The sequence below is a fragment of the Dendrobates tinctorius genome, unplaced genomic scaffold, assembly GCF_039654945.1.
Source record: "Dendrobates tinctorius isolate UK_male_01 unplaced genomic scaffold, ASM3965494v1 ptg000060l, whole genome shotgun sequence".
NCBI lineage: Eukaryota > Metazoa > Chordata > Amphibia > Anura > Dendrobatidae > Dendrobates > Dendrobates tinctorius.
The window spans coordinates 2,729,239-2,757,151 of record NW_027361728.1 but is presented as its reverse complement, the minus strand read 5'-3'; the positions used below and the strand labels follow the sequence as shown (position 1 = coordinate 2,757,151).

Sequence of the window (27,913 nt, the reverse complement as noted above, 5' to 3'; positions counted from 1 at the left end):
TTTGAATCTCTGCGCACACTTTTGGACACTGGACACTTGTGGATTGTGTGAGGCCCACTGATATCTGAGCGCTATGTGACAGGCTCGATGGCACAGCTGCCTGTGACCAAAGTGACGAGAGGATAATGGAGATTTTGAATCTCTGCGCACACTTTTGGACACTGGACACTTGTGGATTGTGTGAGGCCCACTGATATCTGAGCGCTATGTGACACGCTCGATGGCACAGCTGCCTGTGACCAAACTGACGAGAGGATAATGGAGATTTTGAATCTCTGCGCACACTTTTGGACACTGGACACTTGTGGATTGTGTGAGGCCCACTGATATCTGAGCGCTATGTGACACGCTCGATGGCACAGCTGCCTGTGACCAAAGTGACGAGAGGATAATGGAGATTTTGAATCTCTGCGCACACTTTTGGACACTGGACACTTGTGGATTGTGTGAGGCCCACTGATATCTGAGCGCTATGTGACAGGCTCGATGGCACAGCTGTGACAAAAGTGACTAGAGGATAAGGGAGATTGGATTGCTTTTAAAAAAGCAGTTTGCGGAGCAGTGGGTAAACAGCAATGCCAGCGTGTCAGGAAGCCTTAAAAAGCAGCCCAACAACCAACACCACTGATACACCACAATATAGCCTCCCCTTGCACTGCACACACAGTGACTTGTGTGTTGTGCAGGCCAAATCGCTAGCAGCAGAAGCAGTTTTTTTGTCTTCTTCCCTGCCTAACGCTCTCCCTACAGAATCAGCAGCAACCTCTCCCTATACTAAGATCGGCAGAAGTAAGATGGCAGTCGGCGTGCACGCCCTTTTATACCCCCTGTGACGCCCACCAAAGCAAGCCAATCACTTGCATGCCCTTCTGAAAGATGGTGGTGACCCGTGCCTAGGTCATCACGTTGCCCACAGTGTCCGTGGATCCTGATTGGCTGAAAAAGAGCGCAAAACAAACTTTTGAAACGCGACTTTGGCGCGTAAGTCGCCGACCTCGTGGCCGACCTCATCCTAGGGTCGGGTTTCGTTTTATGAAACCCGACTTTGCCAAAAGTCGGCGACTTTTGAAATTTTTCGACCCGTTTCGCTCAACTCTACCCCCTGCTCAATACAGGATTTACTAAACCATCTATGACAGATGACTGTCCAGCCTCTGTTTGAAGACTTCCATTGGAGTAGAAATCACCAGCAAGCTGTATGTCGCTGTAGGTGAGCTGGTATTTCTTACATTTTTTACTTCTATAAAGTAATGACTTTAGTGAGGTGAATAGTTATGTGTACTGATGTTTTAGTTATTTTGTCCTATTTGCTGTTTGCTTTACGATGAAAAGAAAACAAAATGTTCAAAGTTGTTGGCGTGTTCATTACATGAACTGATACAAACCCTCAAGAGAAACCAATGAAATTCCTTGTTGTGAGGTAGCAAAACACCAAAAATGTCAAGGAGGGGTGAATATTTTCACAATCCACTGTATGGTCAGCAGGGTCCTCGCTCTTCACTGTAGAGTATAAGCTCTTATGGTTACCGTAATTCTCTCTCTCTCCTGTATAGTGTGAGCTCTTTTGGTTAGCAGGATTCTCTCTCTTGCCTGTAAAGTGTAACCTCTTAGGCCGGGGTCACACTAACCGACGCAAAATAAGGTCCGTATTTTACATGCGTAATACAGATGAATGACCCCTAAATAGTGCTCTGTATGTCATTCGTAAGCAAGGTGTGGTTGCGTATTTTGTGCATGTCAGCATCCGTATGTAATCTGTATGTAATCCGTATGGCATCCGTATGGCAAGATTTTCTCGCAGGCTTGCAAAATGGACATTTAACGGTTTTGAGGCCTGCAAACTAATTAAATCATTAGCCTGCACCCTACTTATTGGCTCAGGAACAGGTGACTGCCTCCATTCTGTCCATTTGTGACCTTGTCTTGACTAGGTGTGTTGGTGTATGTGCAACATGGCAGAAAGTCTGAGTTTCAACACAACTGAGCAGGTTCTCTTCAACTGGCTTTTGTTACGCTGCTTTGGTCAACCATACCCAGTGATAGTGGATCCGCGGAGGAGGAGACGCATGTGGGTCCATCCACTTTTGAGGCAACGACTCACAAGAGGTAATTTTCACCGCCTCTATTCTTCTCTGCGGGAGCATCCGGAAAAATTTTACCAATACTGTCGTATGGGCCTTGCAACATTTGATCTACTCTTGGAGACAATGCGCCCTGGGATAACCTTTCAGGACACAAGGATGCGCAAAGCTATATCAGCAGAGGAGCAACTTCTACTCACAATACGGTATGTACTACACAACCAATTTCTCTATGTTCATGATGTGTTGCCCAAAGTATGTATTTTTTGCTTCTTGGGCTAAGTTTAATGCCCTCATCTTATTCCAGATATGTTTAAACTTACAGACCCGAATGTTATGTGTAATATGTACTGAATATCACTTAGTCATTTTGTGACAAAATATATGTGTGTTAGTAGATCTGAATCACTAGCAAGTTTGGTATGTATGTACCTGGTCTTTTGTTAATTTATGCATTCTAAAATGTTCCATTTCTGTTGTTCTTCAGCTTCCTGTCCACTGGCCTGTCTTATGCCGCACCTCCACCATGAGTTTCTCATTGGAAGATCTACCATTTCTGGCATAGTCAGGTCGACATGTAGTGAAATATGGTCAAGACTACATCAACTCATCATGCCCGAGCCCAGGATGGAAGACTGGTTGAGGATATCAAGGGACTTTGAGGAGGAATGCCAGTTTCCTAATTGTATTGGGACCCTTGATGGCAAACATATCCGGGTGCGTAAGCCGCCGAACTCTGGCTCCTAATTCTTCAATTATAAAGAATACTTTTCTGTTGTATTGTTGGCTCTGGCCAACCCTCAAAACAAGTTTATAATTGTTGACATTGGGCCTATGGAAGGACGGGAGACTCTAGAGTCTTCAATACTTCTATTATGGATCGGCGGCTATGCACCAACCAGTTGGATCTAACACCACCACGTCAGCTACCATGCTCCACTCAAGAATCAGTCCCTTATGTCCTTGTGGCAGATGAGGCGTTTCAGTTAACGCGCAATGTCATGAGGCCATATCCCCGATGCAACCTGGACCACCGGCGCAGAATTTTTAACTTGCGCCTATCACGTGTTCGGCGACTGGTGGAGTGTTCCTTTGGCATTCTTTGTGCCAAATGGCAGGTACTCCAGTCTGCCATTCAGCTGAGTGAACAAAAAAATGTTAATGAAGTTGTTAAAGCCTGTGTGGTTCTTCATAACTTCACCAGGATACATGATTGTTCCTCCTTTGCTGATGTTGTGCGTGGGTCGGACAATGTGCGTAGGGCGAGACCACCTATCAACCCTCATCGTAGACCTCTCTCTGGGCTCAAAGTGCGTGATATTTTCACAAATTACTTTATGTCACCTGAGGGGGAGACTTCTTGGCAAGAGCATCCTGTGTCTGTTATAATTTTTTGGTTTATGTCTGTCTAAATAAACTGTGTTCCAAATTATTATGCAAAAAGAGTTTAGGAGTGATAAGATTACAGTTTTTTTGTTTGTCATTTAAACTCATTGATGGTGATGTGTGTCAGGGCTCTTTATATCACTGAAAGCAATTGCAGATACCTGTGCAAATTAGTTTGGCAGGTGTGTCCAAATAAAGGCAAGACTACTTAAGAAGGCTGTTCCACATTATTAAGCAGCCTACATTTTTTGCCAAAATGGGAAAGAAAAAGGATGTGTTGGCTGCTGAGAAGCAACAAATTGTGGAGTATTTAGGTCAAGGCATGACTACAATCAACATTGCCATCAAGAAGTATGTAGCTGATTCCCAGCACACACGTGTGCGTGCTGATAAGGAAAAATTGAGGACTCTTTCCAACAGGCAATTGCGTCAGGTTAAAAGAGAAGCTGCAAAAATGCCTTGTCATAGCAGCAGACAAGTTTTTGAAGCTGCTGGTGCCTCCAACGTCCCCCGAACAACAAGATGTAGGGTCCTTCAGAGGTTTGCAGCTGTGCGTAAGCCATCCTGTCGACCACCTCTATCCACTGCACACAAGCAGAAACGGCTCCAATGGGCCAAACGATACATGAAGACTGACTTCCAAACTGTTTTGTTCACCGATGAGTGCCGTGCAACGCTCGATGGTCCAGATGGATGGAGTGGAGGATGGCTGGATGATGGACACCACAAGAAAACACTGCTAAGGCACCAACAAGGAGGAGGTGGAGTAATGTTTTGGGCTAGAATCATGGGGAGAGAGATTGTCGGCCCCTTTAGGATCCCTGAAGGGGTAAAGATGAACTCCATAATCTATGTGGAGTGTCTATAACAGCACTTCCTGCCATAGTTCAAGACGAAGAACCGTGCATTCCACAGCAAGATCATTTTCATGCATGATAATGCACCGTCTCATGCTGCAAATAACACATCTGCATCTCTGGCTGCTATGGGCATAAAAGAGGACAAACTTATGGTGTGGCCACCATCTTCCCCTGTCCTCAACCCCATTGAGAACCTCTGGAGCATCATCAAAAGTAGTGTCTATGATGGCGGGAGGCAGTTCACATCTAAGCAACAGCTCTGGGAGGGTATTCTGTCCACATGCAAAACAATTGAAGCACAAACCATCCAAAAACTGACAAATTCAATGGACGAGAGAGTTCAGAAGCTTTTTTCGAACAAGGGCTTTTTTCGAACAAGGGGTCCTATGTGCAAATGTAACATCACTTAGAAAAAAGTTTTGACCTGAAAACTGTTTGATTTCATTTTGTATTAAGCTGATAATGCTGATAATTTCACAATTGACCATTTTTTTGTTCAAAATAAAAATAAAAAGGTTGAAAACTCTGCTGTGCATAATAATTTGGAACATGCATTTTGAGTGTTTCTTATTTTTAAAAATATACTGTTTTCATAGGCAGTTTGTTCAAAAACATTGCAATTATACTAGAATATTAGATGACTGGAAAATAACAATGACTTCAATTCATATAGGTAATTTAGAGAAAATATGAGGAAATATTTTTTGCATAATAATTTGGAACACAGTGTATATATATTTAAACTCCTTATGATTCTATGACTGTTTAATTGCATTGATAAGTGTATGTTAGTATGCTGACACCGTTTTTAGAATTGAGGCAGAGACGTAAAATGTAGTAGACAAATGTTTACTTTTGCCTTTTTTTTTTTCAAGAAAAACATTATTGCCATATGATAAATGTGGCAATGGGCCAAATTGGCCTTTGTGCAGATGTGAACATTGGGTACAAATAACATTTTCTGACATACAAAACAACCACAAAACCATTAGGCAATACCAAAATGGCAACATTATAAATTTTGGTAGGTCGGGGGAGCAGAAGGTGGAAGACCAGCCTGTGTTTGCTGCTGGCTACTTTGCCCAACTTGGCCATCGCCCTGTGTGGGGGCATACTGTTGCCCATGATGTGGGTAGTGTACTGCCTCCTGGGTTTGTGGTTGGTACTGGCCAGAGTGATACTGGAGAGGGGCCTCTTGTTGGGGCTGGTAGGCCAGTGTTTCACCCACCAAAATAGCCATGTCGTCCTCATCCAGGTTGGGACCAGCCTCCAACACTGGGTGGGAACAAGTGGCCATATTGGTGAGGTTGGCTAGAGCCAGACATATGTGGCTGTTGTTGAAAAGGTTGGGTAGGGGGAGGAAGGGGGTGAGGTGTAGGCCCACGTATTTGAGGATCCTTAGAGCCTGCTTGAGCAAGCATGTGTGTGGGGTGTCTAAGGCGCAGGTGAAAGCTGCCACCTCTCCAGATAGTCAAATAACTCATATGGGGTATTGGGGTGTGTGCTTGCATCAAGCAGGATCTGAAAACATCCTCAAATACATAGCCTCACCTCACGGGAAAGGGCATGAAGATAAAGGGCCAGGCCGCGTGAGTATGCCTCCTCGCCATCATCATTATTGACTCTAGCCAGATAGTTCAGTTCCCCTGTGTCAACATTGGTATGGGTATCTTGGGCAGGGATATGGTGCATTCTTCTTCCTCGCCTGGATGGTCCAGCAGGCTGTGGGGAGCCCCGGATCTGGGCAGTTGGGCTGCTGCTGATGTTGCCCTGCTCCTCCTGTATGACTGATGGTGCAGCAGCAGACGGTCCTGCTTGGGGATGTGGTCCTGGTGGTGGGGTTTGTGGTGCAGGCACTGGGTTTTCCTGAGAGGAATCTTCACCCATGCTTCTTAGAGCGGGAGAAGATGGGCCAGCCACCTCATCCCCTACAGACCCAAGATCTATCAGTATCTGAGCCAGTTCCTCTCTCCGTAAGGTTGGACTGAGTTCTGTTATGAAATAGAACAGAGCCAAAATGAAAGACATTTTTGTGGCCCTGTAAAGTATCTGTGTAATGTGGTGTGAGGTATCTACTTACGGTCTCAGATCCAGAATAGGAGCGAGGAAGGAGAGGCGATCATAATAAATATATTTTTGCCTTGAGTGGCCCGCATCACCACTCCTGGCCCGCTGCTGGCGTTCCCACCTGTATTGGTCGTGGATGCTGCGCCAGCATCTCATCACATCTTCCACTGCAATGTGACAGGAAATATTCTCAATTTCACATATTTGCTAGGTCAAATTTGCTACCAGTAGCCTAGGCATGTGGCCTTCTAGGGTGTGCTTTCTACCCAGGGTGGCATATATAATTGGCGCATCCAGGCCAGATACACAGGGTCACAATAGTTCAGGTATCAAGTAACTACACTTAATAACTTGGTTGGCTAGGAGGATGAGGAGCTTGTGGCCTGGGCCAAAGTATGGCAGTGTAAAACCATGGGTCACATAAAAATCTACCCTCCTCATGAGGCAAAAAGTCCAAGCACAGGAGGGGGGGGCTGATTCTAAATGCCTTTTTTGATGTGAGGAAATTTTAAACAGTTTTTGGGTTGTACTTACTCAGCTGCTGCTGCTCCTCACGTGGCCGATCAGCAAAATTGTAGAACATCTGGCGACATATGCGCCTCCATGACACCTCCATGATGCCTCCTTTCTTGCCCGGTTGACGTAATGGGCATCATGTTGGCCCCATATTTCTGGCCGCTCCTGCACTAATACAATAAGCATCTCCACATTGAGGAAATATGGCGCCATGATGTTGCAGGACTCCGTGGAGGCGTACTTCCTGGATGTCTGGAGCGCTTTTTGAGCTAATTAGCATGTCTAAGCTTCCTGATGATGGATTGGCCAATTTCCTGTCATCTGCCAAAATACCTGCGTATTTCTCGCAAGTCACACGTTTGGTCTGTGTGTAATCCGTATTTTTTGCGCACCTATAGACTTGCATTGGTGTACTACGGACGTAGTATGCTGACAATCGCAGCATGCTGCGATTGGCATGGACCGTAGAATATGGACGAGAATTATACGGCTGTTGGGAGCTGCCCCATAGAGAATCATTTGTCCGTGTGTAATGCATGCTTTTAACACATCTCACTCGTCCATATTACTCTCTAGTGTGACCCCGGCCTTATAGTCAGCTGGGTTATTTTTTGTATTGAGATTCTCACAAATATGTTCACCACAAATCCAATTTTTGGGGAAAATTTTGTGAAGTCCATGAATTTGAATTTCTAATGATCGGCTCATCTCTAGCACACACTGTTCCCTTCATGGTTATGGTTAGGGTTAATGTGTTCTTGGCAGGGAAGAATACATCTTAAGCTCTCTGTGTGTATATAGTATTGCTATCACAAGGACTATTGTATGCATTATGCTTACGTGCTAGTCCTTAAAATTGTCCACCTTAGTAGGTGTATGGTTTCTGATAGGAAGAAATTGCTGTATCCTTGGGTAGTTTAGGCCATGACTGAGGCGATGACCATACTACTTGTGACCACAATGGGAGATGATGTGAGGCAGCTGTGACATGAGCTGAGTTGTGAGAAGAACAAGGTGGTTATGAATGAAGAAGAGCTGTAAAAACAATCCTGTGGTTCTGCAGTCCTATAAAGGTGCTTCTTGTTGTCCTGATATCCTATGAAGCTTTAAAATACATAATAAGTGCTGATGTAAAATATCTAAAGAACTACTAGGGCCAAAGTGTTGTGTTATGGTCACTTGTGGTCTAAAGCTAGCACGTCCTCAAGTTTATCCTGCTGAGTCTCTACTAGTATTTGTTGGTTTCTCTATCCCAAATTATACAAGCTCTGTTCCAATTCTCCTTTCATGTCTGCATTTAGAATAGTTTACAGGTTGATAGGATAAACCCCATTAGTAGAGAAATGTGAAACAGCCCCATATACTGTTTAATTGTGATATATAAAAGTAATAATTTTTATTATAGATTGCAATGCTTACTCATTTCTCTCAATTACACGATTAGGTAAGATATATACAAGTCCAAAAAATACGATATGTCTGGATTCTCTCTGAGAGCAAGTTTATAAAAATTGGGTAAGTAAACTGCAAAAAAAAAAATTAGTGGGGTTATCCGGGAATTATTTTTTTTCTATGGGGCTAAGCACTTACTGACAGGACTGTCAAGCTCGCCATGTCTGTTATGTCCGCCATGTCTGTTTTGCCTCATGACCCCTGGAGCGGTGTGCACGCGCATCTCATGTCTGCTATCCTGCATGTTCCCTAGAGCAGTGTGCACACTCACCTCATGACTGTTAGGCTGCAAGATGCCTGCGTTTCTGCTCTGCCTTCTGTGATCGTCTCTGCATGTCTGAAACCTCTGATCATGGTACCTTTCCTGGGTTCCAGCATTGTCTGGTTCTGCAATCATCTCTGCATGTCTGAAACCCCTGATTATGTGACCTTTCCTAGGTTCCAGCATTGTCTGGTTCTGCAATCATCTCTGCATGTCTGGAATCCCTGGTCATGTGACTGCACTCTGTGATCCTGGAGGATCTGAACTGGAAGTTCTCCCCTGGTCCTGACCCGGAAGTGGAGGTGCTATTGCCCTATATCAGACCGCCCCTCCCTATGCTCAGGGTCTGAGTATTGTGTTGCTTCCCTGCGTGGCTGCTTGGTCTGCTGGGTCACGCCCTCTATTCTGTGCCCCTGCACTCTGCCCTGTCGTGCGTCTCTGCACACGCTCTGTGCTTGTACTCCGTCTCTTGTCTCGTGTCATGTCTAGTGTTTGTCCTTTGTGCCTTGTTTTGTCTCTGCTTTGCTTTGCCTTGTAGTCCTTCCTTGTTCTGATTCCATTCTGTGCTTCTGTCTAGCTTCCGTTCCTTGTTCCGTACCTTGCCTTGCTCTGCCTTGTTCCTCCCTATGGTCTCTGTCATTGCTTGCTCTGCCTCGCTCTCTCCTATGGTGCTCTGTAGTGCTCCGTGGTACATGCACCATTCCTCCTCTCTTACTTTTGGTGCTCTTTTCCATGTCTAGTCCAAAGGCTCTGCCTTGGCCCTGCTCTGGGCTTCGGCCTACGCTCCGCTGCTAGACTCTTTCCTATTGTGCTCTCTTGCATGTTTCTAGGCTAGTCCCAAGGTTCTGCCTTGGCCCGGCTCTGGGCTTCGGCCTACGCTCCGCTGCTAGCTCTGTTCTTGCTCTGACCTGATTCCGAGTTTCTGCCTATGCTTCCATTCCTGGTTCCGTTCTCTGCCTAAGCTCTGTCTTGTTTCTCGCCTTGCCTTGCTGCTTCGTGTGCCCTTTGCATGTGCCTGGCCTTCCTAGCCTCCTGTTTGTGCCTCAGCCGTGCCCGCCCTAGCCGTGCCCGCCTGCTTGTGCCTCAGCCGTGTTCATCGGTCAGTGACAGCTGTGTCGCCTGCCTTGCCTGAGCTGGGTTCGCTGAAGTCTTGCCCGTCTGTCACTGCCACAGCGCGATCAGCTAGCCAGTGCCCCAGCCGTGCTCTCTGTGCTCCCTTGCACCTCACGCTGTTTCTGCACTGCGCTCTACATGCTCTCTAAAGAATGCGCAGGCCCTCGCCTGCTCCTTGGCATACCTTCCCGTGCTTCTGTAAAAGTACGAGCAGGTCTTGCCATGTACCTGTCGTGCCCTCTTGCACGTACAGGTCCTAACCCTGTCCTTGAACCCTGACCCTGGCATGCCTCTCTGCACATGCAGGACTCTGCCTCGCCTGACTCTGGCGTGCCTCTCTGCACGCGCAGGACTCTGCCTCGCCTGACCCTGGCGTGGCTCTCTGCAAGCACAGGACTCTGCCTTGAACCAGACCCTGGCGTGTCTCTCTGCATGCGCAGGACTCTGCCTTGAACCTTGACCCTGGCGTGCCTCTATGCACGCACAGGACTCTGCCTTGAACCTGACCCTGGCGTGTCTCTCTGCACATGCAGGACTCTGCCTCGTACCTTGACCCTGGCATGCCTCTCTGCATGCGCAGGACTCTGCCTTGAACTCTGTCCCTGGTGTGCCCTCAGCACGTGCAGGCCTCCGTCCTTGAGTCTGACCCTGGCGTGTCTCCTAGCACGCACCCTGCCTTGTATCCTGGTTTGCCTGCCGGATTCCTGAAGCCTGCCGACTGCTGCCAGAGGTCCGGAACCAGATGACTGCAGCCTGATGTCCGGAGCTGATGTCCGCAGCCTGATGCTTGGATCCTGTCGGTCGTTGCCAGATGTCCGGAGTCCGATGCCATCGCACCCTGCCTTGGACCTTGGCGTGTCTCCTTGCACGCACTCTGCCTTGGACTCTGGCGTGTCTCCTAGCATGCACCTTGTCTTGGACTCTAGCGTGTCTTAGCACGCATCCTTCCTAGAAACTCTGGTGTGACCAATAACATGTACCCTGCCCAGTACCCTGGTATGTTTTCTGCACGTGTTATGTCTGGAACATTTGGCATGCCCTTGCACGCACCTTGCCGTGTTTCACTGTTTGTGCCCTGCACCTGATTCCCTGTTTATGCCTTGCACCTGAATAAAGTGTGTAACCACGTTTGCTGAAGAAACCCTGTGACTTCGCTTTATGTTTCGCATCCTGTCCGTCTTGTTGCCAGACACTCAATAGTGTCCCCCTGAGCCGGCCGTCTGGTCCCAGCTGTCATGGTGGCTCACCCCCTTGGTCTTGCCCCTGACACTCCCTGTATAGGGGGTGGCTTCTCACAAGGTCAGCTCGCCCTAGGTGGGTGGGTGCCATGGCCAAGAGGGTCCACTCTCTAAAGAAAAACGACTCAGCGTAAGCTGACGCTCGTCACAGAAACATTGTTAACTACCTGCCTGTTCTGCCATGTGATGATCTCTCCTGGCTCAGATTGGTCACAAACCTCTCTTGGCAGTGATTCTCCTACTTACTGTGACATTACATCAACAGAACAGTTCCTTCTCTTTCGATCTGCCAATCAGCAAGCTGTCAGTCACCATGACATTGACAGTCACAGAAGAGAAAGAACTGCTCAATCAACATGACATCACATGAAAGTACCATTCTAAGCAGGGAGAGATAGTCTCACAGCAGAAATGGCAAGAAGTTAGCAAGTGCCTGCTGATAAGTACTTAGCTCCATATAAATAAGTCCTGGATGACTTCTTTAATGCTATACTTTAATCAAACAATCAAATTCATAATCAAATATATTTTACTTTTAGTGTTCTGGAAAAAGACCTCTCGTGTTCAGATATACACTCAAAATATAATTTTGGTCTTATGAAAGAAGAGCAGGAAGTCAGGTATAAACACCCCGATCCCCTCTCCTTTCCTCAATCTAATTTCTGGAATAATGTTATGCTGGTTTTCCAGTTTTTATAATTAAAGCAGATTGACTGTAAAATGAAAGGTTGATGCACAAATTGATGTCACTGATGAATATCTCTGATCACTCTCAGTGGATAAAATCATTCATTGTTGGTATCCAGTAGGTGAAAACCTGGTTATATAGGTCGGAGGCTCACTAGAAAGAAAGAGCTGCATTGTAACAAAACATACAGCTGCAGGATCGATAAGGCTTTTATCACTGACAACGAGAAGAGTTTTTTAAATCTGATCAGAAATGAAACAAATTATATTGTAAACCTACATAACTTTGCATTTTACAGTGATAAGGCTTTACTAAGATAAAACTAAAGTAGCACATAACGTTATAGATCTATGTCTTACGGCTATTGTACAGTTATTACTTGTATTATGTTTGGGCAGACAACGGATCTGTGGACTAAACACAATTACAGTGAAGGTCACTCCTGTGTGGAAACTGCTGTCAAAAGAGGTAAGATAATAATAAATCTTTATATAATATAAAATGCAGGCTGTTTACTGCATATTACAGTAAATCTAAATCTTTGTATGATATAACAGCAACATTCGCAATGTTTCACAAAATAATTAATTAAAATATAGGTAAGAATTCAAGATCAATTGCTTTTTAATGCTTACACATTCCAAAATATTGTGTTTCATGTTAAATTGACTTAAAGTATATCAATATAATAGTCATCCTCCAACTTACTTGTTACTCTTTTGCTATTTTTATACTGCAAAGTGAAAAAAATATGGGAAGCAGTAGTACACTTTTCAAAACTTAATTATTCTCAAGTTGTCTTGTGAGTAGCTCAAAACTTTTCATTCTCCTAATTTCCTAGTTTCTGAGGGGAAGGGAAGGAAGGATGCTTAGTGGCTTGCAAAATCATTCACCCCTTTGATTTTTACCTATTTTGTTGCATTACAACCTGTGTTTATATATTTTTGCAATCCGATTTGTGTTACTATGCAGCAGTACTAAATAGTTAAGTTGCTGAAGTGAGAAAATATAGTCAGAAATTAAAATTATGTTATCAAATAACTAAAAATTGGCATGTGCATATGTATTCACCCCTTTTGAAATGAAGTTTCTAAAAATTTCTGGTGCCAGCAATTGCCTTCATAAGTCATATGCTCAGTGATAAGAAGTCCACCTGTCTGCAATCTAAGTGTCACATGGTCTGTCAGTATATACACACCTTTTCTGAAAGGCACAGAGGCTGCAACACCTTCAGCAACATTGCGGTCAAAATTGTGCCATTTCAGGCCTCAATTTCAATTTTGTTGCAGTGTCTTAGCCAAGTTATTGACACCAGTTTGCTGAAAAAAAAATACAGGCCAGATGTTTTAAACTGGGGTTTCTCCCTCACACGGTCACATATCAGTGCGCTCAAAATTGTGTCATTTCAGGCCTCCATTTAAATTTTGTTGCAGTGTCTTAGGAAACTTATTGACACTAATTTGGTGAAAAAAAAATAGTTAACTTCAGGCCAGATATTTTTGCCCGCCACATGGATCGCATATCATTGCAGTCAAAATTGTATTGTTTCAGGCCTCCATTTAAATTTTGTTTCAGTTTCTTGGGCAAATTATTGACACCAATTTGGTGAAAAAAAAATAGTTACCTACAGGTCAGATATTTTACACTGGGGTTTTCCCTCACATGGATCACATATAAGTTCACTCCAAATTCAGGCATTTATAGTGAACGTGGAAAATATAGTACTCCATTTAAAATGGGCAAGGCGCGTGGCAAGGGATGGGGAAGTGGATGTGATGATGATGGTGCAGATGCTGATGCTGAGGCCGAGGCCGTGGGCAAGCTGAAATTGTGTCACAGCAAACACACACATCTTCTTGCCTGACCTTCCTGTCCCAATTACTAGGGGACCGCAGCACACCACTATTGAACCCAGAGCAGTGTCAAAAGGTTGCTGGTTGGATAGCAGATAATGCTTCCAGTCACTGTGCCGCCACCACCACCCTGTCTTCCACACGGTCAAGTCTGAGTAGCTGTGAGTCTGGGCTGCATATTCCTCACCCTGATCCTCCTTCCTCCCACCATGCCGAGTGCCTGGAGAGACTGATCCCACACTTGGACACTTCAAAGAGCTGTTCACTTTTCCATTTATAGATTCGGGCCTCTCGCTTGGTCCACTTGAAGCTGGGCAAGAGGAGATCGCATGTCTGAATGCCCAAATATTTGAGCATCCACAATCACATGAAGGCGACAGTGGGAAAGTGTCAAAAGAGGTGGACGATGATGAGACACAATTGCAAGAAGTTCAGGAGGAGGACCAGGGTGCGGAAATTGAGGATGAGGTGGTGAGGACATGGAAGTCTTGCCTGTTAGCAGTCTGGCACACATGGCCGAGTTTATGTTACTCTGCCTTTCCCGTGACCCTCGCATTCTCAAAATTTTGGGTGACAGTCATTACTGGTTGGTAAAACTTCTAGACCCACAATACAAGGAGGATAACTTTCTATCTCTTATACCAGAGGCAGAGAGGTCTAGTAAAATGGGGCAGTACCAGAGGGCCCTTGTGAAATTGTTAAAAAATTCCCATCTGAAAATTCTGGTGGCAGAGGTCACAGTTATCTAGACAACCAAGGAGTACAGGCAAGAGAGAGAGACACAACTCCAATCGAGCAGAGCCAGGGGAACACTGTCAAAGTTCTGAGAGAGTTTTCTCAGTACCTGAGGTGCGAGGTACTCTAACAAAGAGTGCAAAGTTTTGGAAGGCGCTGAGGGAGCACGTTGCTGACCGTACCAACGTCCTCCGTGATTACTCTGTGCCTTATAAGTATTGAGTATCCAAGCTGGACACGTGGCATGAACTGGCTCTCTATGCCTTGGAGATCCTGGCCTGCCCTTCTGCTATTGATTTGTCAGAGTGGGTTTTTAATGCCACTGGTGGAATTATAACTGATAAGCGCATCCGCCTGACAACTGAAAATGCTTACAGGCTGACTCTTATAAAAATGAACAAGGGCCATACTTCTCAACACCACCGAATGATAGCAGAGTAACATAAACTCAAATCCAGCGTCTTTTTCAAATCCAGAGTCTTGTTTTGGAGATGAATTCCCATGCACCTCTTCACACCCACACATGGGTATACACTTCCTGAATTTGGCTATTTGCTGTTGTCCTCCTCATTCTCCTCATCCTCATCCTACACCACCAAATCACCAGGGTGACTGTGGTCCGTAATGTAACATCCACATAATTTTTTAAAGGGTGTTTATGATGCCCGTACCAAACAAAATGGTTATACAGTATCTTCATGTATACCCCTCAGGGGTAAATGTTTGTTATTTCAAGTATAGGAGATCCGCTCTTTTCTAACAGTATGGGAGGACCAGCTTCCCAATAATGGGAACATTGCTTTCAGGTGGTCTTCCTGTATGTCTCTTCAAAGGATTATTGGGATGCATCCAAATTTGGGGCATTCCTTGCTTTCACTACATAGGCAAACAATATGGGAGTACCAACTTTGTAATAATGGGAACATTGCTTTCAGGTGGCCATCCTGTACGGCTCTTCGAAGGTGTATTGGGGTGCATCTAAATTTGGTACAGGGCAAGCCTTGCATTCAATGCATAAGCAAACAGTATGGGAGTACCAACTTCCTAATAATGGGAACATTGCTTTCAGGGGGCCCTCCTTTACGGCTCTTCAAAAAGGCATTGTGGTGCATCCTAATTTTTGTCAACCCTGCCACTCACTGCATAGGCAATAACAGTATACAAGACCCACTGTTTAATAATGGGAACAACAAAGCATAGCCGGCTGATTGATGTATAGCAAAGGTTGCCTAATGGCCTTATAAAAATAGGCATTGTAACTTTCAGAGACCCTCGTTCATAAATGAAACAGGATGTGTCTCATGATGTGTCACACACAACATGGCCAGATATGGTTGTAAAATTTTAAAATGACAATTCCCAGTGAATGCATTTGTCTTGGTTGAAAGCAATGCTAAAGTTCAAAGACGCATCAAAAATGCTACGTGTGAACATAGTCCAAGGTGTGGAGCAGCATTTTTGTTTTTGGTTATTTATTTTGCCTTATATACAAGTCATTACCCGGAAAGGTTGTTCCTTAATATATTTCCCAGGAATATCAATTTTGTTTTTGTTTTTGTATGTTTTATTGTGAGTCTGTAAAAGTGGCATAAGACTCTGACAACACTGTTCACAGCAGTGACCTGGGGGTCAGAAATGCTTCCATTGGTCTTCCCCATGATGTTCCCATGTCATTTGAGCACTGTTTCCATTGATTTTTGCTCTTTCTAGTCCCTCTAAAGACCACCGGGGTGGGGGCTGTGGTAAAAATGCTCGAGTTTATCATAGACTTACATTGGGATCGTTGCTCATTCGAGCACCCGAGCATTCCAATATGCTCGACCTGAGCATTTTAGTGCTCGTCCATCACTAATCATCAGTTTATGATTTTGCGCGACCAGACGCTACTATCTTCTTGCCCCACTATGTCTCAATATCCCTGTGACAGTGGTTGAAGTATATTAGGAGGATTGTGCCAAAAATAAAGGACATTGTATACTGTCCCCAGCAGTGAGATAACAAGGTGCTAATACAGTTTAATTTGGTTGTCTTGTACTAAAGTTCAAACAGCGTTTTTTCCAAGATTTCAGCTATATTCCAGGATGGGAAATAGCATCTCTAACCTGTGGCAACATTACACATTTTCGCCGGTCACAGAGCACAGATGACAGCTTGTGAGCCAGCAGCTGTGTCCGGTGGGAAAAAAGAAAACCCACACTCTGACATCGGTGGATGAGAATACTACTAATCTCATCAGTGTACACCTGGTACCAGTGATAGGAGCGAGAACAGGTGACCGTGATGAGAGTAGTACTCTAATATTTTGCAATATAATAAAGATGTCAGTGTGGTATAGTGCAATGCTTGTGTATTTTACTGTACATGTAATTATTGAATAAAAAATCATTTTTTATAGTGTTGGGTCCCCCTTATTTTTACTATTCAGCTGAGGGAAAGAAGGAGGCTGGTGTTATTATTCTGGGAAAGGAGGCAATAAACATGGGGCTTCCCATGCTATATCCACTCACACCTGTCTGTTTAGCCTTTACAGGTTATTAAAATGGTGAACCCCCAATTAATGATGTGGAGTCCCCACTATATTCAATAACCAGCAAAGGCTAAACAGACAGCTGTGGGCTGATATTAATATCCTAGGAAGGGGCCATGGATACTGAACCCCTCCCAGACAAAAAACACCAGCCCTCAGCTACTCGAGAAATAGCTTATCGATTAGAAGAGCAAATTCTGGAGCCTAGCTTTGTCTCTTCTCACTTTCCCTGGTGCAATGGCAAGTGGCGGAATAGTTTTGGGGTTGATATCAGCTGTTTTATAGCCACTGACATCAAGTTCAGGGGATAGTAATGGAGAAGCATATATAAGACACCCATTTTGCAAACTACATAGTCATTTTTGTAATAAAGACACAGCCAGAATAAAACCTTTTATTCAACCACTTAGCCCAACATCCAGACTGAGCTGAGCATGAAAACATGGTTGCGTGTGACCGGTGGTAAATTTAATGATGTCACTGCCAGTCACATGCAGCCAAGTTCTCACTCTCAGCTCAGTGTGTCCTAGATGTTGGGCTAAGTGATCGAATCATGCTATCGTCCAGCAATTCATCCAGATGCAGATGAGGTGAACCTCATCATGGGGCAAATGGATTATCAGTCGGTAGGTGAGTATAAGTTTACTCTTTTATTTTTGGTGAATAACTGGGTAAAAGAGGGTGGGGAGTTTTATTTCATTTAAAGGGCTTTGCTCTATGTGTGTGTTTTATACTTTTTATAACATACGGGGGTTAGTAATGGGGGTATCCTTTAGATGCTACTCCATTACTAACCCCTAGGCTTAATGTCAATGGCCTTAAAACAGCTGACATCAACCTTTGAGTAATATTCACATAAAATAAAATGTATTTAATTACATTTATAGATCATTTGACACACCACTGTACACAAGTTTTCTGTGTTTTTTCAGTTGTGCAGACGACATCAGATCTTCGTTAGTTTTGTTCAAATTCACAGCTAGATTGCTTTTCTTGGCACTCAAGAGGAAATGTTGCTATTACAAGTGTTAAAGCTGTGCATATGTGAAATAATTATTTTCTTCTGCTTTACAGGTTTTCAATCCATTTTATGTCTTCCAAGCCTATTCGTTATGTATATGGCTAGCTACATCATACTATGAATATAGCTTTGCTATTTTATTTATGACCATCTTGTCCATTTCTGCAACGGTGTATAATTTAAGAAAGGTATGTGTACTTGTTTTTAACCTGTTTCTGACACCGGGCATATATCTACGCCAATGTCGGACCCCCTCCCTTTGATGTGGGCTCCGGTGGTGAGCCCACATATTTCCAGGGACATGTCAACTGCTTTGAACAGCTGACGTGTGCCCACAGTAGCCGCAGGTGGAATCTCGATCCACCCGCAGCTATTAACTAGTTAAATGCCACTGTCTGCCCGGCACACAGAAAATAAGCCCTCAGCCAACCTAAGATCATGAGAAATGGAGACGCTAAGGGTTTTAGAAAATGTTGCATTATTTTTTTTAAGCAAAAGTTTGGAATTTTTTTTACAAATTACATAAAAAGAACCTAGACATGTTTGGTGTCTATGAACTCATAATGACCTGGAGAATCATAATGGCAGGTCAGTTTTAGCATTTAGTGAACTAAGCAAAAAAGCCAAGCAAAAAACAAGTGGGGGATTGCACTTTTTTTCAATTTCACCGGACTTGGAATTTTTTTCCCATTTTCTAGTACTTGACATGGTAAACCAATGGAGACATTCAAAAGTACAACTCGTCCAGCAAAAATAAGCTCTCACATGGCCATATTGATTGAAAAATAAAAAAGTTATGGCTCTGGGAAGGAGGGAGCAAAAAACGAAAATGCAAAACCGAAAAAAGCTCCGGGGGTTAAGGGGTTAAGGAAAACAGTGTTATATTCCATTTTCATTAACAAAAAATATTTACACTTCTTTTTTCATTTTAGCAATCAGTCAAACTGCACAGAATGTCAGCATCCTACAACAGCATTTTGGTTTCAGTGCTTCATAAAAATGGAGGTAACAGTTACAGAGAATATTTACTGATTAGTAACATGTAGCTATGTAGTAGTTGTATGTCAGTAGTGTTCTCTCTTTTTAATTTATAGTTTTATAAATGTACATAGAAACAAATATGCAAAAGTATAATTATGTAAAAGTAGTACCTTCTAGTGCAAAATACAGAATGACATAAGTATCTTATACACGTCAATATAGGTAATGCATACATTTGCCTAATAACAGGCAATGATTACGCAATGAAAGTATTCACAACTTCTCAACAAACAAAAATTGCAATGTGTGCTGTGGATCCACCTCAATATTTCTGAATACAAAAGTTGAATATACTGGTTATTAAATGTTCCACTCAGTAAGCTGGAGTTCAAATTGTCCAAAAAGTGAGTGAATTAATCCATACTCAGCACACTCTCTGACAATCATACTGTGGGTTGATGGAATCCTTACAAATGGTCCAAAATAGGTATGTATCCAACACTCTCTGTAGAGAACTTTCAGTGTAGCTTGTAAAGCTGTCGGTGGAACTTAATAAATACTCCTATAGCTCCAAATATCTTAACTCCCTCCGGCCCGGCAGCACTGTAACAAACTGAAAGTTATGCGAACTGCTCCTACATTCGTGACGTGACCAAACTACAGAAGGTTCAAACAAAAGGAAACCAGTGATCACTATTGGCATAGTTTTAGCGGATCCCTTGCTGCTTTTTGCAACAGTAGTGCATACACCTGGGTGGGAGCGCCAGGTTTTATTTTCTGTTTGACTGTTTTTTGTTCATTTATTCACAACTCCTATTTCAAATCACCAGCTGTTCCATTAATCGCCACCAGTCCTGCAGTTGTTCTCATGTCATACATCATTTACATAACTAGCTTAATTAGTGAAGGTGGCACATATTGCATGTGATTGCTGAGACCAGTAATTGGCGCAGCTATCTCACAAATGATTTATGATCAGAAAAGATCAAATCTTTTGATCCCTTTCTGGCACTGGGCTTAATAGTATGCCAATGTCGGACTCACTCCATTTGATGTGGACTCCACGTCTTTTCTGACACATGTCAGCTGTTTTGAATCTCTGACAGCGGCATTTAACTCTCGCTTCTGGCAAGTGCTCCAGAAATCACGCCCATCGGTGACCCCGTCACGTGACCGCTGGTCACTGATGGGTGGGCATGAACACCAGAGGTCTCAAGCAGACCTCTATGGTTGTCCTAGCCAGATTGCTTTGAGCACCGCCTGCTGGTTGGCGCTCATTGCAAGTGAACATTTCTGCTACATATAGGCAATCTGATCGGCACCTGTATGTAGCAGAGGCTAGCAGACAAGTGCAGTTTCTAGTCTCCCATGGAGACTATTGAAGCATGCAAAAAGTAAAAAGAAAATTTTTTTAAAAATATTAAAAAAATAAAAAATATATAACAGTACAAATCACCCCCTTTTTGCCCCATTCAAAATAAAACAATAAAAAACAAACAAAGACATATTTGGTATTGCCGCTTTCAGAATTGCCCAATTTATCAATATAAAAAAAAGAATTAATCTGATCGTTAAATGACGTAACGAGAAAAAAAGTCAAAACACCAGAATTGCATTTTTTTTGGTCGCTGCAACACTGCGTTAAAGTGCAATAACGGGCTATCAAAAGAAGTTGTATCATTAAAAACGTCAGCTCGGCAGGCACAAAAAATGAAAATGCAAAATCAAAAATACATCTGGTCAATAAGGAGCTAAAGCTCTAATTCATCGGATTTGCTGAATTTTTTTAAACAATATGATTTGCAGCATATTGACTTGTGAATCTCTGTACTGCTAAGCCTCTAATAGCCTGAAACAGGTATTTGTGACATTATAGTTCATCTCACAACTCTATTAAACCACTTTTTTGCACTTTAACACAAATATTGTCCAACTTATATGAGAATAAGTATTTATGAATAACAGTTGGTAATTGGAGGTAACTAGGAGCACATTTGATAATAAATAGCTCAAACATATTTTTGTGATTTTTTTTTCATAATTAAAAAAACACCATTATTTTCTTCCCGGTAGATCCATGAGAATGACTGTAAGTGCATGCACGAGGCCCAATTCAGAATTCCCCTGCCTAGTCCTGTGGTCTACACCAAACCTAATTGACTATGCATATTTTTAACCCCTTTACCCCCAAGGGTGGTTTGCATGTTAATGACCAGGCCAATTTCTACAATTCTGACCACTGTCTCTTTATGAGGTATTAACTCTGGAACTCTTCCATGGATCCCGGTGATTCTGACATTGTTTTCTCATGACATATTGTACTTCATGATAGTGGTAAAATTTATTTGATATGACTTACATTTAGTTGTGCAAAAAAATGGAAATTTGGCGAAAATTTTTAAAATTTCACAATTTTCCAACTTTGAATTTTCATGCCCTTAAATCACAGAGGTATGTCACATAAAATACTTAATAAATAACATTTACCACATGTCTACTTTACATCAGCACAATTTTGGAACCAAAATTTTTTTTTTGTTAGGAGGTTATAAGGGTTAAAATTTAAACAGAGATTTCTCATTTTTGCAAAATAATTTTTTTTAGGGACCACATCACATTTCATGTCACTTTGAAGGGTCTATATGATAGAAAATACCCAAAAGTGACACCATTCTAAAAACTGCACCCCTGAAGGTGCTCAAAATCACAGAAGAATAATAAAGAAGTTTATTAACCCTTCATGTGCTTCACAGGAATTTTTGGAATGTTTAAAAAACTGAACATTTAACTTTTTTTCACACAAAAATACTTCAGATTCATTTTTTTTTCATTTTCCCAAGGGTATCAGGAGAAATTGGACCGCAAAAGTTGTTGGGCAATTTCTCCTGAGTATGATGATACCCCATATATGCAGGTGAACCACTGTTTAGGTGCATGGCAGAGCTCGGAATGGAAGGAGCGCCGTTTGACTTTTCAATGCAAAATTGGCTGGTATTGAGATCGGACACCATGTCGCATTTGGAGAGCTCCTGATGTGCTTAAACAGTGGAAACCCCCCAGAATTGACACCATTTTGGAAGCTAGACCCCCTACGGAACTTATCTAGATGTGTGGTGAGCTCTTTGAACCCCCAAGTGCTTCACAGAAGTTTATAAAATAGAACCGTAAAAATACAAAATCATGTTTTTACCACAAAAAGGATCTTTTCGCACCCAATTTTTCATTTTCCCATTGATAACAGAAGAAATTGGACACCAACAGTTATTGTGTAAATTGTCCTGAGTATGGGCACATGGCAGAGCTCAGAAGGGAAGGAACACCAGATTTTACTTTTCTGGTTTGCAGGTGCCATGACCCACTGGGAAAGCCCATAAGGTGCCAAAACAGCAGAACCCCCCATAAGTGACCCTATTTTATGAATTACACCTCTCAACGAATTCATCTAGGGGTGCAGTGATCATATTGACACCATGGATGTGACACGGATTTTTATACCATTGGGCAGTGAAGACAAAATAACTACATTTTTACCACCTTTACCACTAAAATTTTGTTTTAGTCAAAGATTTTACATTTTCACACAAGAAGTGGGTAAAAATGGCAGCAAAATTTGTCCCACAATTTCTAATGAACCTGGCAATACCCTATATGTGGCTGTACAGTGCTACTTAGCCATGCAGAGAGACTCGGGAGGAACAGAGTGCTATTTGCCTATTCAAGTGAATGGGTCTGTGCACATATCAGTGTGTTTCCATGAACCGTGTGTCCGTGGGAAAACACTTTGACATGTCCATTTGTTAATGTCAGCACAGGCCACAAAACATCAGCACATGTGCATATGCATAACACACATGGATATCATCCATGTGACACGCATCGGTGCTGGGGAAGAAACATTACAGTAAGCACTTTTCACCAGCGCCAGGTGTTGACCAAGGCTCTCTGATCATTCTCCCCTGCTCTGCCGGCGATCGGCGCAAGCAGGGGAGAATGATGAGAATTACATTTAAGTAATAAAAGAGACAGCAGGCGGTGGCTGATGAGACTATTACTCCCATCATCCCTCCCCTGCTGCTGATAATAACAGTGAGAGCAGGAGCGGCGGTTGGGAGTAATCATCTGCCACTCCTGCGCTGTAAATAAATACGGTAATTAAAAAAAATGGAGTGGGTTCCCCCTTATTTTCTATAACCAGCCAGACAAAACTCACAGCTGGGGGCTGGTATTCTCAGGCTGGTAAGCTGGTGGTGGGCTTGATGTCACCGGTCAATACAAAGGTGACGACATCCTCACAAACATGAACCCCACTTGCCACCACTACAGGGCAAGCGGGAAGAGCCAGGCAAAGTGCCAGAATTGATGCATCTAATAGAAGTGCCTTTTCTGGGCAGCTGCGGGCTGCTATTTTTAGGCTGGGGGGTCAATATGCATGGTTCCTTACCAGCCTGCATGGGTAGGCTGATGGGAGTAATAGTCCCAAGAGCTGTCACCTGCTGTTTCCTTTATTACTTAAATGTAACTCTCATCATTCTCCCCTGCTTCTGCCGATTCCGGCAGAGCAGGGGAGAATGATGAGAGCCGTGTTAAGCACCCGGCACCGGGGAGCAGCGCTTAGTGTAACGCTTCTTCCCTGGCATCCTTCCTTGTGGTACTGATGCGGCACACGCATGCCACATGTGTGCCACAAGTATTACACACACAGACATTGACATCTCTGGTACCGTAAATATCAAGACATGTGAAAGAGGCCTTATAGCGGGTTTTTCTGTTTGGCTGCTGTCACACACTAAAAGACGCTTTTTATTGCAAAAAATAGTTTTTGCATCACCATATTTTGAGGGCCATAATTTTTCAATATTTTGGCCCACAGAGTCATGTGAGGTTTTGATTTTTGTGAGACGAGTTGACGTTTTTTTTGGTACCATTTTTGGGCACATGACATTTTTTGATCGCTTTGTATTCCGATTTTTGGGAGGCAGAATGAACAAAAACCAGCAATTTATGAATCTCTTTTGGGTGGGGCATTTATACTGTTCGTGTGTGGTAAAACTGATAAGGCAGTTTTATTGTTCGGGTTAGTACGATTACAGCGATACCTCATTTATATCTTTTTTAAAGTTTTGGTGCTTTTATACAAGAAAAACTATTTTATATAAAAAATAATTATTTTTGCATCACTTTATTCTGAGAGCTATAACTTTTGGATTTTTCCGGTGATAGAGCTGTTTGGGGGCTTGTTTTTTGCAGGACATTATGACGTTTTCAGCGGTACCATGTTTGTTTATATCCGTCTTTTTAATCGCGTGTTAGTCCACTTTTTGTTTGGCGGTATGAGGATAAAGCATTGTTTTTTTGCCTTTTTTCATGGTGTTCACTAAAGGGGTTAACTAGTGGGACAGTTTTATAGGTTGGATCGTCATGGACGTGGTGATACGAAATATGTGTACTTTTACTGTTTAGATTTTTTTTTCATTGAAATATTTATTTAGTGATAGAATATATATTGATTTTTTATTATTATTATTTTTAAAAAATATATATTTTTACAATTATTTTAATATTTTTTCACTTTTTTCTGACTTTTATACTTTGTCCCAGTATGGGAAAATCATTTTTTGCAGGCTGATCACTTCTATAGCATGCAGATGAAGCAGCATCTGCTTGCTATAGAAGATGTCAGCGATGCACTTGGTGCACTGACCCTGAGAGTCTTCCTGATCAAGCACTGTGCATGACAGGAAGTTTCTTAGCTCTGGTAACCTGGATGTCATCTTGATGATATTGGGTTACCATGGCAGCGATCGGGGCCACGTGTCATGCTGCAGGATCTCTTATCCATAGGCAGAGGGGCTGCCAGCCCTTTGCCTGCTCCCGGAATGCTGTGATCATGTTCGATCGCAGCATTTCAGGGGTTAAAGTGCCAGAAGCAGTGTGTGACCACTCCTGGCACTTAGTGCCAGGTATCAGCTGTGAGGATCAGCTGACAGCCAGAGGCAATCGGCCACGCACCCCCAGTGTCTTTGACTCTTTTTACATCAATTAAGGAATTTGCTCCTCAGAACTTGTGGGAGCATCACAATACAGAACTAGACTCCAATCACAGGACAATAAAACTTTCACACTCCTTATCTATGAACTGTCCCAATATTTATGGCCATAACTGTTTACCCCTCTCCCATAATAATAGTTCTGTTTCACATCTCTTGTCTCATCTATTGCATTATTTATGTGCCCTGTTGTGTATAAATATGTGATTCTTCAGATTTTGTATTAGTCTATGCCTGATGAAGAGACCTGAGTAGTTTTGAAAACTTGCAATGTGTTACCATCTTTTCAGTTAGCCATTGAAAGGTATGAACCACTGAGGACTTGCAAATCAAAATATTTTCCTATCTACTGGCTAACACAGTACAAAGATATACATCTTTCCTGTAGAAAACCACCATGAATTTAACTACCCATATACAAAAGTACAAAAGTATAAATATTAAAATAAATAATGCAAATTATTAAAACATTAAAATAGAAAAATAGGGAAAGGGAAAAACCTCGCAAAGACAAAAAGTGGTATACAATCCATTTACAAATAAATGTATTAAATATACATAGTTTTGAAAATATTTGCATAAACATTACATCAACATGCTATATAGGTATTATGGTTTAATCTAGTAGTTCTGTGCAAAAAATGCAGTAGAGGAGGTAGGTATAAGAGAAGCTTGCTGCCCTGCAAGTAGATATATTCAAGTAAAGTAATAATTGATTAATAGAGGTATATCAATAGGTATCTAATCTAAAATCTAATATATGTTAGTGCTATGCCATATATACAGTGGGGCAAAAAAGTATTTAGTCAGTCAGCAATAGTGCAAGTTCCACCACTTAAAAAGATGAGAGGCGTCTGTAATTTACATCATAGGTAGACCTCAACTATGGGAGACAAACTGAGAAAAAAAAATCCAGAAAATCACATTGTCTGTTTTTTTTTTTCATTTTATTTGCATATTATGGTGGAAAATAAGTATTTGGTCAGAAACAAAATTTCATCTCAATACTTTGTGATATATCCTTTGTTGGCAATGACAGAGGTCAAACGTTTTCTGTAAGTCTTCACAAGGTTGCCACACACTGTTGTTGGTATGTTGGCCTATTCCTCCATGCAGATCTCCTATAGAGCAGTGATGTTTTTGGCTTTTCGCTTGGCAACACGGACTTTCAACTCCCTCCAAAGGTTTTCTATAGGGTTGAGATCTGGAGACTGGCTAGGCCACTCCAGGACCTTGAAATGCTTCTTACGAAGCCACTCCTTCATTGCCCTGGCGGTCTGCTTTGGATCATTGTCATGTTGAAAGACCCAGCCACGTTTCATCTTCAATGCCCTTGCTGATGGAAGGAGGTTTGCACTCAAAATCTCACGATACATGGCCCCATTCATTCTTTCATGTACCCGGATCAGTCGTCCTGGCCCCTTTGCAGAGAAACAGCCCCAAAGCATGATGTTTCCACCACCATGCTTTACAGTAGGTATGGTGTTTGATGGATGCAACTCAGTATTCTTTTTCCTCCAAACACGACAAGTTGTGTTTCTACCAAACAGTTCCAGTTTGGTTTCATCAGACCATAGGACATTCTCCCAAAACTCCTCTGGATCATCCAAATGCTCTCTAGCAAACTTCAGACGGGCCCGGACATGTACAGGCTTAAGCAGTGGGACACGTCTGGCACTGCAGGATCTGAGTCCATGGTGGCGTAGTGTGTTACTTATGGTAGGCCTTGTTATATTGGTCCCAGCTCTCTGCAGTTCATTCACTAGGTCCCCCCCCGCGTGGTTCTGGGATTTTTGCTTACCGTTCTTGTGATCATTCTGACCCCACGGGGTGGGATTTTGCGTGGAGCACCAGATCGAGGGAGATTATCCGTGGTCTTGTATGTCTTCCATTTTCTAATTATTGCTCCCACAGTTGATTTCTTCACTCCAAGCTGGTTGGCTATTGCAGATTCAGTCTTCCCAGCCTGGTGCAGGGCTACAATTTTGTTTCTGGTGTCCTTTGACAGCTCTTTGGTCTTCACCATAGTGGAGTTTGGAGTCAGACTGTTTGAGGGTGTGCACAGGTGTCTTTTTATACTGATAACAAGTTTAAACAGGTGCCATTACTACAGGTAATGAGTGGAGGAAAGAGGAGACTCTTAAAGAAGAAGTTACAGGTCTGTGAGAGCCAGAAATCTTGATTGCTTGTTTCTGACCAAATACTTATTTTCCACCATAATATGCAAATAAAATGAAAAAAAAACAGACAATGTGATTTTCTGGATTTTTTTTTCTCAGTTTGTCTCCCATAGTTGAGGTCTACCTATGATGTAAATTACAGACGCCTCTCATCTTTTTAAGTGGTGGAACTTGCACTATTGCTGACTGACTAAATACTTTTTTGCCCCACTGTATATATCATAAGCATGGTAAAAAAACATCCAGCTAAAGACTCAAGGCATATATAGGGATTGAGATCACATATTTACCACCATCCCTCGCTAAACATGATTACGTTTAATACAGGTGTTATGGTTCCATCTTGTGGTTATGTGCAAAAAATGCAGTAGAGGAGGTAGGTATAATAGAAGCTTGATTCTCTGCAAGTAGATACAGTAAATTCAAGTAAAGTGATAATTGATTTACAGAGGTATATAATTTAAGTAAATGTATGAATTACAACTTCAGAGCTAAAACATTCATGAATTACCTAGTGTGACAAATTAGTCACAATAATTTCTATGAGGACACAGAGCAAGTGTATAAGTAATCAAGAATCTCCTGCTCATGAAAGAGTGATCCGGCAAAATCTAGTATATGCTAGTACTATGCCATATATACATATATATATCTATATATATCTATATATATATATATATATATATATATCATAAGCATGGTAAAGAAACAACCTGCCAAAGACTCAAGGTAGGTATGAGGATTGAGATCACATGTTTACCACTATCACTCTCAGGCCACATGCACACATCCAGTATTTGGTGAGTTTTTTACCCCAGTATTTGTAAGCCAAAACCAGGAGTGGGTGAAAAATGCAGAAGTGGTGCAAATGTTTCTATTATGCTTTTCCTCTGACCGTTCCACTCC

The 27,913-nt window shown here is 42.6% G+C and overlaps 1 protein-coding gene across 1 annotated transcript in view; it reads left to right on the top strand.

Annotated features, from left to right (window-relative positions):
• LOC141092472 (probable cation-transporting ATPase 13A5) overlaps positions 1-27,913 on the top strand; it is a 318,264-nt gene that overhangs the window by 55,918 nt on the left and 234,433 nt on the right. The window contains exons 4-8 of the mRNA XM_073578636.1: positions 8,355-8,425; positions 11,515-11,595; positions 12,062-12,131; positions 17,853-17,987; positions 18,732-18,804. Coding sequence (XP_073434737.1) covers positions 8,355-8,425; positions 11,515-11,595; positions 12,062-12,131; positions 17,853-17,987; positions 18,732-18,804 — 430 coding nt within the window. The remainder of the gene's footprint in view (positions 1-8,354; positions 8,426-11,514; positions 11,596-12,061; positions 12,132-17,852; positions 17,988-18,731; positions 18,805-27,913) is intronic.